We start from the raw sequence: 12,327 nt of genomic DNA, 5'->3' as shown, positions 1-12,327 counted from the left end.
GTTTTCATTTTCAACATGTTAACAGAATCAAACTCAAAACACTTTTCATACAATTACAAAAAAAAGTTTTAATGACATTTTAAGTTAGACATTTTAAATATCGTCCATATATCCTTGGCATAACTTGATGTGAGGTCAAAGTTAGCCGACCTTACTGAAAAGAACAAACACTGCCTTTATGATCGCCTCAGTCTTCAACAGAGTGGATAACAGGCAGAGGCTCAGCACAGTTACATAACTTACAATCTGAACCCAGTAAAGTTATAACGACCTCAATATAGTTATTCAATTATCTAAAATTATACTTAAAATCACTCTTGCTCATGTCGGTGTGCGTTCATGGAGCGTTTGATTCGTCTCCCCCTGTGTGCCGACTGGAGGATACTTGGCACATTATTAACACTTTTCTCCCGGTCTCACTTCATAACTCCACCCAGCCGGTGCACCCGAGCGACATGAATGAAACGCACCAGCTATTCTTAAGACATCTTTGCTGGGTTACACATTCATCTAGATCAGAAGACTAAAGGCAGTCAGTGCTGCTGGGTGAAGTGCTGCAGTCAGGTTTCATTTGGCTCTGCTGCTGGAGGTCCAAGGACAGAAGATCTTCAGCTCTGCAGATTGCTCAGATTCTCACAAAGATGAAAAAAAAAAAATGATAATGGTGCAACCACTTTCAGTCATCGCCTGAACGCTCACAGTGGCTTCAAATCTGACTGTCGCACTGATTTTTCCATCCATCAATACAAACACTTTTCTGTTTCTCTCTTTGAGGGAGGTTGCATGTCTAAATACGGTATGCAGATTTAATGTCGACTTACTTATCGGTGAATGCATGAAGAGTTTCATTCCAAAACACCATAAACCCATTTTGGAAAACAATGTTGCTGCCTGAAATTCATCAGGAAATATTTGAAAAGCAGAAATAACTCAGTAACTCAAAATGTAACTTTTTTTTAAGCAAATGTCTTCAGATGAGTCCCAACTTCAACACCAACACACAACGCTTCACTTTCACACCAGCAGGCAATATGGGAGAATGGGTGTCTCTTTTTTCTTTTTTTTTTTAAATGATGGTTTATCTCATTTTGGAATGAAACTCTTCATATAAACCTTGTAGAACATGAACACTAGAAATGCCAAATCAGTCAGTTGGTGGCCGTTCTGAATTTCACAATTGAAATATCTCGGCTTTCAACATAGCTTTTCCTAAACCCGGTTACTGTGCAATTATTAAATTATAAAACTCTTGTAAGGAAATATTAGTTATAATTATATTCACCTACATTAATTGATGGGTTCTTGGACTTCTCTTAAACCTCCATAATCCGTTGGCCTTTCTAGTGTTAAGGCTCCGTTCACCTGAACATTTTTGATACGCCAAAAAAACAGACAATATCCCGTGTATTTCATTGAGACCCGTGTGTTGATGGACATGAACTGACAGATTAAAGTGCGTGAAAACATCGCAACCCAGTCCGTCAAAAAAGGTGAAACTATTTGAACTTTTGGCAGAGCTGTAGGGAAATGTCATCGGCCAATGAAATGTCCAGACTGCTTCAGAAAGCTCTGAGCCCCGCCCACAACAACGCAGACTTACCTGTGAATTTGACGGATACTAAACGTCCCATGTGAACGCCGCCTTAAGACCGCAGTCCACTCCTCCTTTCAACAGACATCAAACCAACAAAGTCCGCTTTTAAAATTGATTCGGGCCGGAAAAACAGGTGAACCAGTATTAAAACTGCTCTGCTATTGATGGATTAGAGGCATGAAGGAGGAGGAGTGGACCCTCATGATTCTAACTAAACCTTAAATCATGTTCTACAAGGTACGTATGTTCAAGAGATGAAAGACTGAACATCTGCATGAAGCTGACACGTCATTCTCTTCCACACAAAGCGAGAAAGACGTTTATCTGGCTGCTCATTCCCCTTCTTTACACTTCATTTCTATCTAAATGTTCGGTCAAACGAAGCCCCAAAATCCTCTCTTTTGTGCGTTCATCAAAAAAAAAAGAAAAAGAAGCAGTGAAAACAAAAAACATGGCAGTTAAAAAACGGAGAAGACGGAGGGATGGAGGGATTTGTTTTGGAAGTGGTGGAGGCTGGAAGATCCAGAGAGAGAGAGAGAGAGAGAGAGGGGGGTGGAAGCAGCGGAGGGTTTGTCCCAGCAGAGGGTGCTGCTGCCCGGGCTGCGGAGCCTCGGTCCTGGGGCTGCCGGTCCCGGAGCTCCTGGACCCGCCTCCTTCCTCTTCCAACATGAGGGAGGATGGGGGATGGGTGGCGGCGGGGAAATCAGCTTCCTCCTGGACTTCCTACGAGGAACCTGCGAGAAAAATAAGGACAGATACACCTCGTCATGGAAATGTGAGTATAAATATGAGGTGAACACCAGCAGGGAACGATGTATTTTTCCACTGGACATTTAAAAGGTAGATTTCAAAATTCACATGACACTCTTCTATCAGCAAACTAGGTTTTAAGAAGAGAATAAGACTGTAATGAGACCAATACTGAGCCACGTTTGTCTGGTATTTCCCGCCCTACATCGAAATGAACATCGGGTGTCTGCAGGTCCAGAAAAAGTGTCAGAAAATATATTATCTAAACTCAAGGGCTTAATAGTCTTGAATACAATTAAATAAAGCCTGCAATTCAGTTTAAAATTCTGTGGTTTCATGGTTTTTATGCTGAGAAATCAGTCCTTGATAGATCTACAGTCGTTTTCATTTTCACAGTCATTTAGATAGGGAAATTGGTCTTATATTTCATTCTGACTGTTATTGAAAAGGTCTTAAATTGAACAGTGAAACTTGCAGACACCCTGGAACAGGAGACAATCGTGACCGAATCACAGCCGTCCTGATATACAGTACAACAGCACAACCTCTAATGTGATTTTGATTTTATACAACACTTCTATAAACAAAGCTATTTATCAAGTAATGGTAATTTGAGACGACAGATTCAGATTTTTCTCTTTTACTCGTCTCCGCTAACAGAAACCGTTTTCTCAGGATTCAACACAAACTGTTTCTATCAGAGCAGCTGTGAAGCGGAGTGATACAGTGAAACGTCCCAGACTGTAAATCGGCACTCCCGTCCAATCAAACTGCTCGACCGGAACTGGCTGTTGTATAAAACTCTTTAAGCGTGGCGGTCTCTGCTCCTCACCAGGCTCCCCGGGCCCGAGCCGCCTCGCTCCTCACCAGCCGCTTCCTGTCGTCCAGCGGCCGAGACAAACCCCGCAGCATTCTGGACCGGAACGGCAGGATCTGAAACACGGCAGAGACAAACATCAGTTCCTATTAAGAGTCGGGATTAAGCTGATAATTGATTGATCGTGGCAACACAGCCGAGTCCGACGGAGAGCGAAGCGCTTTGCTTAAAGCGGCGCTAAACATTTCGTCCACTGTCGCCCCCAAAATAATAATAATACCAATAATACGTTTCAATTAGGGGAGATGGGATACTTCTCTATTGCAGCATACAGGCTGATGACATGTACATTTTTTTACACAAAAATCTTGCTTGGTGCAGCTTTAAACTGTGATGTGTGCACTTCTTTTAAAATTTGTATTTTACTTGATGTACTTATGTTATGCATTCCTCATATTTTTACTATTGTTACTCAGTGGGTTTTATTTTCCATCTTATGTTATGCTCATTCTATGTCTATTTGCATGTGAAGATGCATTTTATGTATTCTATTCTCTCTTTATCTTATTCTCACTATCAAGTTTTATGTGAAGCACTCGGTGCATGTAATTTCTCTGTTGTAAAGCACTTTGAGCTGCATTTCTTGTATGAAAGGTGCTATACAAATAAAGTTTATTATTATTATTATTATTATTATTATTATTATTATGTGTGAACAGTGCTCAGACACTCTAAACCAAGGGGTTTCTCAGAGGTTCTATCCAATGAGAGCCAATAAGCTGTCTGGGTTCCTCACTAGAAAAATATCCCTGAAGAGCTTCTTGAAGAACCTCCATAACTTAGAAGGTTCTTCAAGGAACCGTCTGGTTAAAAGGTTCCTCAAAGCTTTTCTTTTTACTTTTTAGAGTGTACAGTATTTCCTCTAATATTGGCCCGGGCCTTTATTTACCTCAACTGCAGAGGGTACCAGGCCTTTATTGGAAGCAGGCTTATATTAGAGACAGGCCTTTATTTCTAATTCCCTCTGTTTGATAAGTATATTTGCTCATATTTTAGTACGAAGCCTCCTTGTTTTCTGATCTGCTTCTGTTGGGGTACGTTAGGTAGACGTTTTTTTGTTACTGCGATGCATTACGATAATTACGGTAATAGACGACGGCATGCTCCAGAGACTTCCACCGGCCGAGCCGTCTTGTGGCACTTGTACGTTACTACAAACTACAGTTATATGTATAACAGGCAGCAGGAGTTTACCGGTATCCACCGTTGTTTTATCCTTTGTTTTTTTCCCCGGCCTGTATTTGGGGCCGGCCTTTATTTGTTCGTGTCGACCACGGCCCCGGGCATTATCGGAGACCTGACTTTTAATTGTACTACTACCACTATTAGAGGAAATACGGTATGTCATGTTTCTATTCCCCGGTGGAGAGAGACAGCAGCTGAATCTAAAATATGGACGGTTGAGTGTTACCTCGTGTTCGGGGAAGCGGGACAGAGCGTTGATACACCGCAGAGAGGTGGTCCGCACGTCCTGCAAGAGACAGAAACAAAAGAAAAAAATTACACTGAAGAGAGCTCAAGTAAGCGTGTGTGTGTGTGTGTTTATGTGCATATTACACAGTGAGTGGTTTCAGATATGTTCCTACTGTGCAGACAATTCCCATAAATCCCAGCCAGCCATACTTCATTTGCTGCTATGTTGCCAACTGTTGAAGTAACGGGAGATGGTTAATGATTTTTCTTGTTTTCTTTTGTTACATGCTTATGTATGTACGTACATTTCCAGAGTACACAACTGCTGTATAAAAGCCTTAATACTCCTTCAGGACATTTTAATCTCCAACAGCTGAATACAAAAAATGATTAAAACACGTCCTTGTGATGAAACTCTGAACACAATCTTCAAGAACTAGGAAAATAAGGCCCAGGTTGAAAATAACCAGAATTATCTTTTAAACTTTTCCAGCTCGCCGCCTCTCGTCAGTCTGAGAGTGTTTCTGTTGTCATGGCTGCCATGCCAGAGAAACCAGACGAGATAATTTTACTCGTTTCAGAACACCTTGACTCTATACCGGTGTACAAAGATCTAAATAAAAAAAAAACGGGGTGTTCATTTCTGTTTACAGTTTATGGGAGGAGCCTTTTTACTCGTTTCTGTTTTGCAACATCACAGTAGAGAAGCTGTGGCGCCACACTGACCATGGCCGGACTGGAGGTGAGGGCCAGCAGCCGGCTGACCAGCGCCTCCAGCTGCTGGATGATCGCCGGCGGCGGGTCGAGCAGCACCGGCTCCAGGCAGGACAGGGTGGACAGCTGGACGGCCTGGTCCGGATACGACAGCGCCTCCAGCAGCAGAGACAGCAGCTGGACACGGACGGGGGGGGGGAGAGAAGAACATTAGATACAGCCGGTCGGATCTGGAGGGGAAATCTGCTGGATCGCTTTACGGCACGAAACAGGAAGAGGTTCGGTTCTGTAGAGCAAACGGAGCTAAAGCTGAAAGAGTTTCTGGCAGCAGATGGTGGAAGGAGGGAAAGGAAGATGGAGAAATCACTTCCAACATGTTGATCCTCTTCAGGGAGGAGGGAGGGGGGGCGGGAAGCAACGGGGCTGATGGGAAATGTAGTTTTAATGTGGAGAAACACTAGAACTAACAATACTACTGGCCTTCTTTAGCTCAAGTCTTTCTGTGGCACATGATCGCATTTTTTTTCCTCTCCACTCACCGCTGGTAGCTCAGTGACCTGAACCTGTTTGGGAAGCTTGTTCACGATATTGCAGAGAGCTTTCAGGTAGCTCGGCTTCTTCTCTGCAAGTGAGACAGAAAATGAAAAAAAATTAGGCTGAAACAAATGAATTTTAACAAGAGTGACTTTCCCAGCATCAGGATTCCTTGATTTCAGGGTGATTTTAGCTAATTTAACCGAAGATCTTCACACAGAAATGCTCCCGTGTGACGAATTTAATAAAGAAGTGATGTTTTGAGCAAGTAAAAATGTAAATGTAAATCTAGAGAACTTGACTTTTAAAAGGGTGAGGGGGTGCAGTTAGGTTCTGCTGTGCCAGACCAGACCAATCAATCCCAGGACAGTATATAAAATTGATTTGAAACAGTGACTCCCCCTCGGTGCTGCTGTACCTTGCGGAGCGGCGTTGAAGTCCTGGACCAGCTTGGCTGAATTCTCGCTGAAGAAGCGCTGGCGGTACATGATGCGCACGTCGGCATGGCAACAGCGGGTCAGGACGTCGTCGGAGTCGCTCATCAGCAGCGAGAAGCCGTCCGCCGCCATCGAGCCCAGATCAGCGTCACCGAGCAGAGAGAAGAGCTTCAACAACAACAGAGAGGCGGTTAATGCTGCTTTCAGATTCAACGCTTTTTTAATGCCACCTGGAATTGAATTTAAGACCAAATTAAAAACCAAAATGAAGAAACAAAGCTGGAAAAAGCAGCCAATTTCTGATTGAAAAAAGCTAATGAAGGTTAAGTTCTGAAACGGATATAAATGGATAGAATAAGAGCAAAGACAACAGGAATTTAATTACAGAACATAAAGTCCAACTGTGTAGTAAAGCAGACAATATGAAAAAAATATATATGTGATGTTTTGCATATTGTACTACTAACCCTGTTCTGTATTAATCAGAGTGCACAAAAAAGAAAAAATAAGCCCTCTAATAACTGGATTTACAAGATTTTAATACTTTTAATGACCCACAGATATCCTGGCGTGTGTGTGTGTGTGTGTGTACCTTGTCGGTCAGTGCTGTGGACAGTGGGTGGTATCTGAGCAGCAAAGCCTTGGCAACCTGCAGACAGGAGCAGCGTTCACAGTCACAGCTTGATATGAGCAGCAGGCCGCTGACTCATCACAACACAACAGGCCGCTTTCTGCCACAGTCCAGTTCACACTGACCAAAGAGTCCCACGTTTCAGAAGATAAAATACACATTTCCAATTGTATCCATCCAAAAAAGAAAGGAGATTTTTCCTCGGATATTAACATGAGCAGTCAGAGCAGTAGTTCTCTTGAGGAACAAATGTAAGAACGGGTCAAAATGTAATAAAATGTCTTTCTAAATGAGTCGAAAATGTAATTAAACCGGTTAATGTTAAGGAAATAAAATCGTCAGACTGATTTTTCTTTCACCGAGTGGGGAGAATAAGGCTAGATCATTGGCTGAGGAGATAAGCGAGGTACAGTGCTACATGGCCTGTGATTGGCTAAGTGAAGAGAGAGGCGGGGCAGCCTTGGGAGGAGGCGGAGCCTTGCAGTCAACACTGTGCCCAGAGTTCAATTTGAATTAACAAAACTGAATCGGGAAAATAGAATTTCAAATTTCACATACAACAAATTAAATTTTTGAAATCATTTTCATTCATTTCTTTATCAAATCACCAATCACCCTTTTTTTTTTGTTTTTTTTTTTAATTAAACGGATCAACATGAGCAGGCCATATTCAAATTTATGCAATTCAAATACAATCTCTGCTGGCACTAATCTCTTTCCACACAAAACTATTTTATCTCGCTTATTATATCTTACATTAACATCTTGACTGATTTAATTACAGCTGACGGTGAAATTAAATTAATTGTTTCTATATGGTCATATTCTACGTTTCTCAATTATTTAAACCAAAATCGAGATATAAAATTACAAACAAATGTCCCAATAGCCTACGAGAATTACAATGCACCATATGAAACAGCAGTTTTGAGTAGAGATATTTAAAGTATTATATTTATATATTTAAACGGTCTCTCACCCAGAGCAGCAGGGTGAAGGCCTGGGTCCGGACAGGAGAGGAGGGAGAGTCCAGCTCACAGCACACTCTCTTCATCGTCTTCTGTATCATGCCGTCCAGAGAATCCCCTGAAGAAGAAAACAAACCAAACCCGCTGAGATTTCTGGCTTTTAAAACTCACTTTCTGACCCGTACCGTTTAAGGAACAAAACCCCCCCGCCCCTCAAGAGTGTCACCGCTGCCCCAGACTGACCCGGGTCTCTCTTGTTGACCAGGCCGGCGTAGCACTTGGCGGCGGAGGTGTAGGACAGCGGGTGGCTGCAGGTACAGCTCAGCTCCTCCAGCTCCGACAGCAGCCGGTCCAACTGGGGAACTTCCACCTGGAACACACACACACACACACACACACACACACACACACACACACACACACACACACACACACACACACACACACACACAACACCGTCAGAAGAGTTTAGGAAGTTTTGTTGTTGTTTAAAAATGCCATAAATGCGATGTTTCCATGCAGATTCTTCAAGAAACACTTCTCTTTAGTGCTGAAAGAATTAGTCGATTGACAGAAAATGAATCAATTCCAATTTTGACGATGGATTAATCGTTTTAGTCAGTTACCAAGTAAAAACACCAAGATTTGCTGTTTTTCCACATTTTGTATTGCGATATACTGAATTTCAATATATCGTCCCATCCCTAGCTTTTGTATTTTATCTCTTTTTTTATTCTGTGTGTTGTGATGTATTTCTTTGTCTTGTATCGTCCCTAATGTTCCCCTTCGTCCCCGGGGACAATAAAGTCTGGCGCTGAAGCCTGAATAAAGTGTTGAAGCAGAGACTCACGCTGCGGGGCAGAGAACACACGCAGCCCATCAGCAGACAGACCATCTGAGACCGGCTCCACGAGGCTCCCTGCTGCTGCTGCTGCTGGGGAAGCATGACACACAGCAACAAAGTCACAACGAAATTAAAAACTTTTTCACCTTGTTCCCCAATTCTCCATTTCATACTGTACACCTGCTCAACAATAAATGCCAAAAAATGCATATATTGTGTCATATTTTTTTTATCAATACCCCATTTTTTTTTTTATCTCATGGAAAGTAGGGCTGAACAATTAATCGAAATGGCCTACACATCATATTCTACAGACTTAAGAAAACATCTTTGTTTGGTACAGATCCCCGCAAAAATCACACAGGGTTCCCATACCTTCTTAAACATCAAATTCAAGGACTTTTCAAGGACTTTCCAGGCCCAATTCCCTCAAATTCAAGGACCCAACACGGCATAGTTTGAGACACGGATCAAGGTTAATTACTGTTACAACACTGAGAATTTTTATAATGAGAACTAGCAGCTTTACAGAAGCTCACAGACAACAATTAAAAAGAGAGAGAGGCTTGAATGTGTGAACACTTCTCAACAACTTCTCTAAAATCAAGCACTTTCAATGACCCATGTCTATTTATGTCTATTTTCAATAACTTTCAAGGCCTTGATTTTTTTTCTTCTCAAATTCACAAACTTTCAAGGATTTCAAGGACCCGTGGGGACCTTGTCACACCATAATCATTTTAATACGTTTTTCAATGAAAATGAGAATAATGATGTAAAAAATTATCATTCCCTCTAATATTGCAAATTATATCGCAATTGCAATATCAGTCAAAATAATCGCAATTAGATATTTTTTCAAAATCGTTCAGCAGCCCTAATGGAAAGTATGTGTATTTTTAGTGGTTACTTTATGGCAAATATAAAAATTAAAAACAATAATACCATTGGAAGAACCTCAATTGCTCGCAAAGTCCCATACGTTTTCAAGTGAATAGTTCCTCAATGTCCACTGCATCGAAGCCTCTCCAGCAGTGGTTCTCAAAGTGGGGTCCGGGGACCCCCAAGGGTCCAGGGGGTCCCCAGCAAAAAGGGGAATAATTTATTTTCACTATAATTCCACCCATAAGTAACACAATGACAGAATGTATGACTATTTTGGTCGTGGGTTTCATACACTTTCTGTAATAAAACATCTAAAAGCAAAAATCCTATCAGATGGGGGACCCTGGGACAAAATCTTATCAAATGGGGGTCCGTGGTCTAATTTGTGTCAGTTCAGGGGTCCTTGACGTGAAAAAGTTTGAGAACCACTGCTCTACAGAAAGCTAATATAAATCTAATAACAGTTATCTCACAGCCTTTATTGGAAAAGCTGCACACGTTTCTAATTTTGCCTGTAAAAGAGACTGCGACAAACTCAACAAACCAGCAGACCTTGAGCAGCTGGATGTGTGAAGGGAAGGAGTTGTCAGGCAGGAAGGAGACGTCACCGTCCAGGAAGAGAGAGACGGCCCTCGACGCCGTCTGACCTGCAAATCTGACCGCATCAAACACAGAGAGGGAACATCATTAGCCTTCTGAAAACTGTTCTTACACTGCATGAGAAAAATAAAGCAGAAGAGACCGACAGAGAAAGGAGAATGTGAGAAATAGAGATTAAGGGTATCTGCAGGTTTCAGAAAGACGGATTTAAGACAGATAAGCTGGACTCAACAACGCTGGATCTTTTCTAGGGCTGCAACTAACGATTATTTTCATTGTCGATTAATCTGTCGATTATTTTCTCGATTAATCGATTAGTTGTTTGGTCTATAATATGTCAGAAAATGGTGAAAAATGTCGATCAGTGTTTCCCAAAGCCCAAGATGACGTCCTCAAATGTCTTGTTTTGTCCACAACCCAAAGATATTCAGTTTACTGTCATAGAGGAGTAAAGAAACCAGAAAATATTCACATTTAAGAAGCTGGAATCAGAGAATTTTGACTTATTTTTCTTAAAAAATTACTCAAACCGATTAATCGATTATCAAAATAGTTGGCGATTAATTTAATAGTTGACAACTAATCGATTAATCGTTGCAGCTCTAATCTTTTCCTCTCTCGTCTCTTTGGTATAAAGCGTCACAGACCGGCCGGGTTGGTGAACCGTTTACTGACTTCATTGCACAGGATTTCTGGGTATTGAAGTCCTCAAAATTCAAACAGTTGCCTCTCGCTGCCATTTGGGGCCGCTAAACTTCAAAGTTGCCTGGTGCAGCTTGAAATTTAGCTAATTTAAGACTTTTTCAGGCTTTTCGCGGAGCTGCAGATACCCCGGTTTTGTGTTTTTTAGAACGAAAGATGAAGAAGAAACCGTGACAGAGCAGCTGAACTGACGCGGGCTGTATCCTGGAGCAGGAGGTGCTGATGACAGGAACCATGGCGGACAGGACCGCCTCCTCCACCAGAGGACTGCGCCGACCGGACGACCCCTCACCTGCACAACGGGAACAGGACGTACCGCTATGTTTGAATTCCACCTTAAATAATATAGCTTCACAAATAAACTGTATTTGATTTGCTAGAAATATGGTTAGAAATAAAGCGATGTGCTGCTGGTTCAATTATAAATTAACTGAACCATATTTAAAAGGATAATAATAATTATTTGTATAGCACTTTTCTAAAAACAATGTTTTCAAAGTGCTTTACATGCAATAAACAAGGAATAAAATGAGAAAAACACAATTACAAAATGAAAAATAAAATGGAGATGCAACTATAAGGAGCAATTCACATAAAAAGCCTGTCTATAAAAGTGTGTTTTTAGAAGGGATTTAAATTAAGGGATTAAAATTAATTAATTGCAAGGTATGAATGATCAACAGTGAAATAAGTGATGAAATTTTGAACGCAATCAGTCTTCATGATGGCAAAAACTAGGAAAAATAAAGACCAGTGTGAAAAATACACAGAATTATCCTTTAATATCAGGTCAAAGTTAGTGCTTGTGATCGGTGAGATTGGGATGTAGGATTGTTGTGGAATACAGGAGAGATTTTTCCGGTTGTCGTTCAGGAATTCTTCTGGTAAATTTATACAGGGAAGGATCAGACTGCTCACCCTGCAGAGCGGCCTGTAGGGCCAGAGCCAGCAGGCGCGGGATGATGATGTCATGGAAGCAGCGCCCCATCTCCTCGGTGTCCTGGGCCTGCTCCGCTATCCTCTGCAGGCTGCGGCACACCGACACCACCTCCTCCACCGAGAAGCCGACGCTGCCTGGAGACGACACAAGTTATTTCACCATCCGTCTGAACCGCAGACGCTTTTCACCATCAGGCAACTTTCTGTCTCCTCCAACGCTGTCTGTGATCAGTTATTTAGTGTTTCAACATAGTGTGTTAACACAGTACAGCTGTTGTCACTGACAGATCTTTCTGTTTCTGCTGTCAGACGACTGCAGCACTATAAAAAAGTGATTTGATCGATCCAGAAATTACGGTTAACCTCGGTTAGCCATTTTGTGACCCTCGATCAAATCACTGTTTTATAGTTTCAGTCGTCTGACAACAGAAACAGAAAG

The 12,327-nt window shown here is 41.9% G+C and overlaps 1 protein-coding gene across 2 annotated transcripts in view; it reads right to left on the bottom strand.

The window, feature by feature from the left end:
* Window positions 1-48: 48 nt before the first annotated feature.
* mms19 (MMS19 homolog, cytosolic iron-sulfur assembly component) overlaps window positions 49-12,327 on the bottom strand; it is a 31,064-nt gene continuing 18,785 nt past the window's right edge. Inside the window, exons 19-31 of one of the 2 annotated variants that reach the window (XM_078290785.1) lie at window positions 11,868-12,023; window positions 11,142-11,241; window positions 10,200-10,302; window positions 8,769-8,849; window positions 8,162-8,288; window positions 7,930-8,036; window positions 6,912-6,968; window positions 6,301-6,487; window positions 5,888-5,970; window positions 5,361-5,525; window positions 4,633-4,692; window positions 3,177-3,277; window positions 49-2,328 (exon numbers count right to left, since the gene is read on the bottom strand). In XM_078290785.1, coding sequence (XP_078146911.1) covers window positions 2,298-2,328; window positions 3,177-3,277; window positions 4,633-4,692; window positions 5,361-5,525; window positions 5,888-5,970; window positions 6,301-6,487; window positions 6,912-6,968; window positions 7,930-8,036; window positions 8,162-8,288; window positions 8,769-8,849; window positions 10,200-10,302; window positions 11,142-11,241; window positions 11,868-12,023 — 1,358 coding nt within the window. In that variant the 3' untranslated portion in view covers window positions 49-2,297. The remainder of the gene's footprint in view (window positions 2,329-3,176; window positions 3,278-4,632; window positions 4,693-5,360; window positions 5,526-5,887; window positions 5,971-6,300; window positions 6,488-6,911; window positions 6,969-7,929; window positions 8,037-8,161; window positions 8,289-8,768; window positions 8,850-10,199; window positions 10,303-11,141; window positions 11,242-11,867; window positions 12,024-12,327) is intronic. The other variant, XM_078290786.1, reaches the window with a different exon arrangement.

The sequence above is a fragment of the Centroberyx gerrardi genome, chromosome 20 (assembly GCF_048128805.1).
Source record: "Centroberyx gerrardi isolate f3 chromosome 20, fCenGer3.hap1.cur.20231027, whole genome shotgun sequence".
In the NCBI taxonomy this organism is placed as follows: Eukaryota; Metazoa; Chordata; class Actinopteri; order Beryciformes; family Berycidae; genus Centroberyx; species Centroberyx gerrardi.
The sequence above is the reverse complement of the archived record's forward strand: the minus strand, read 5'-3'. Positions and strand labels throughout refer to the sequence as shown.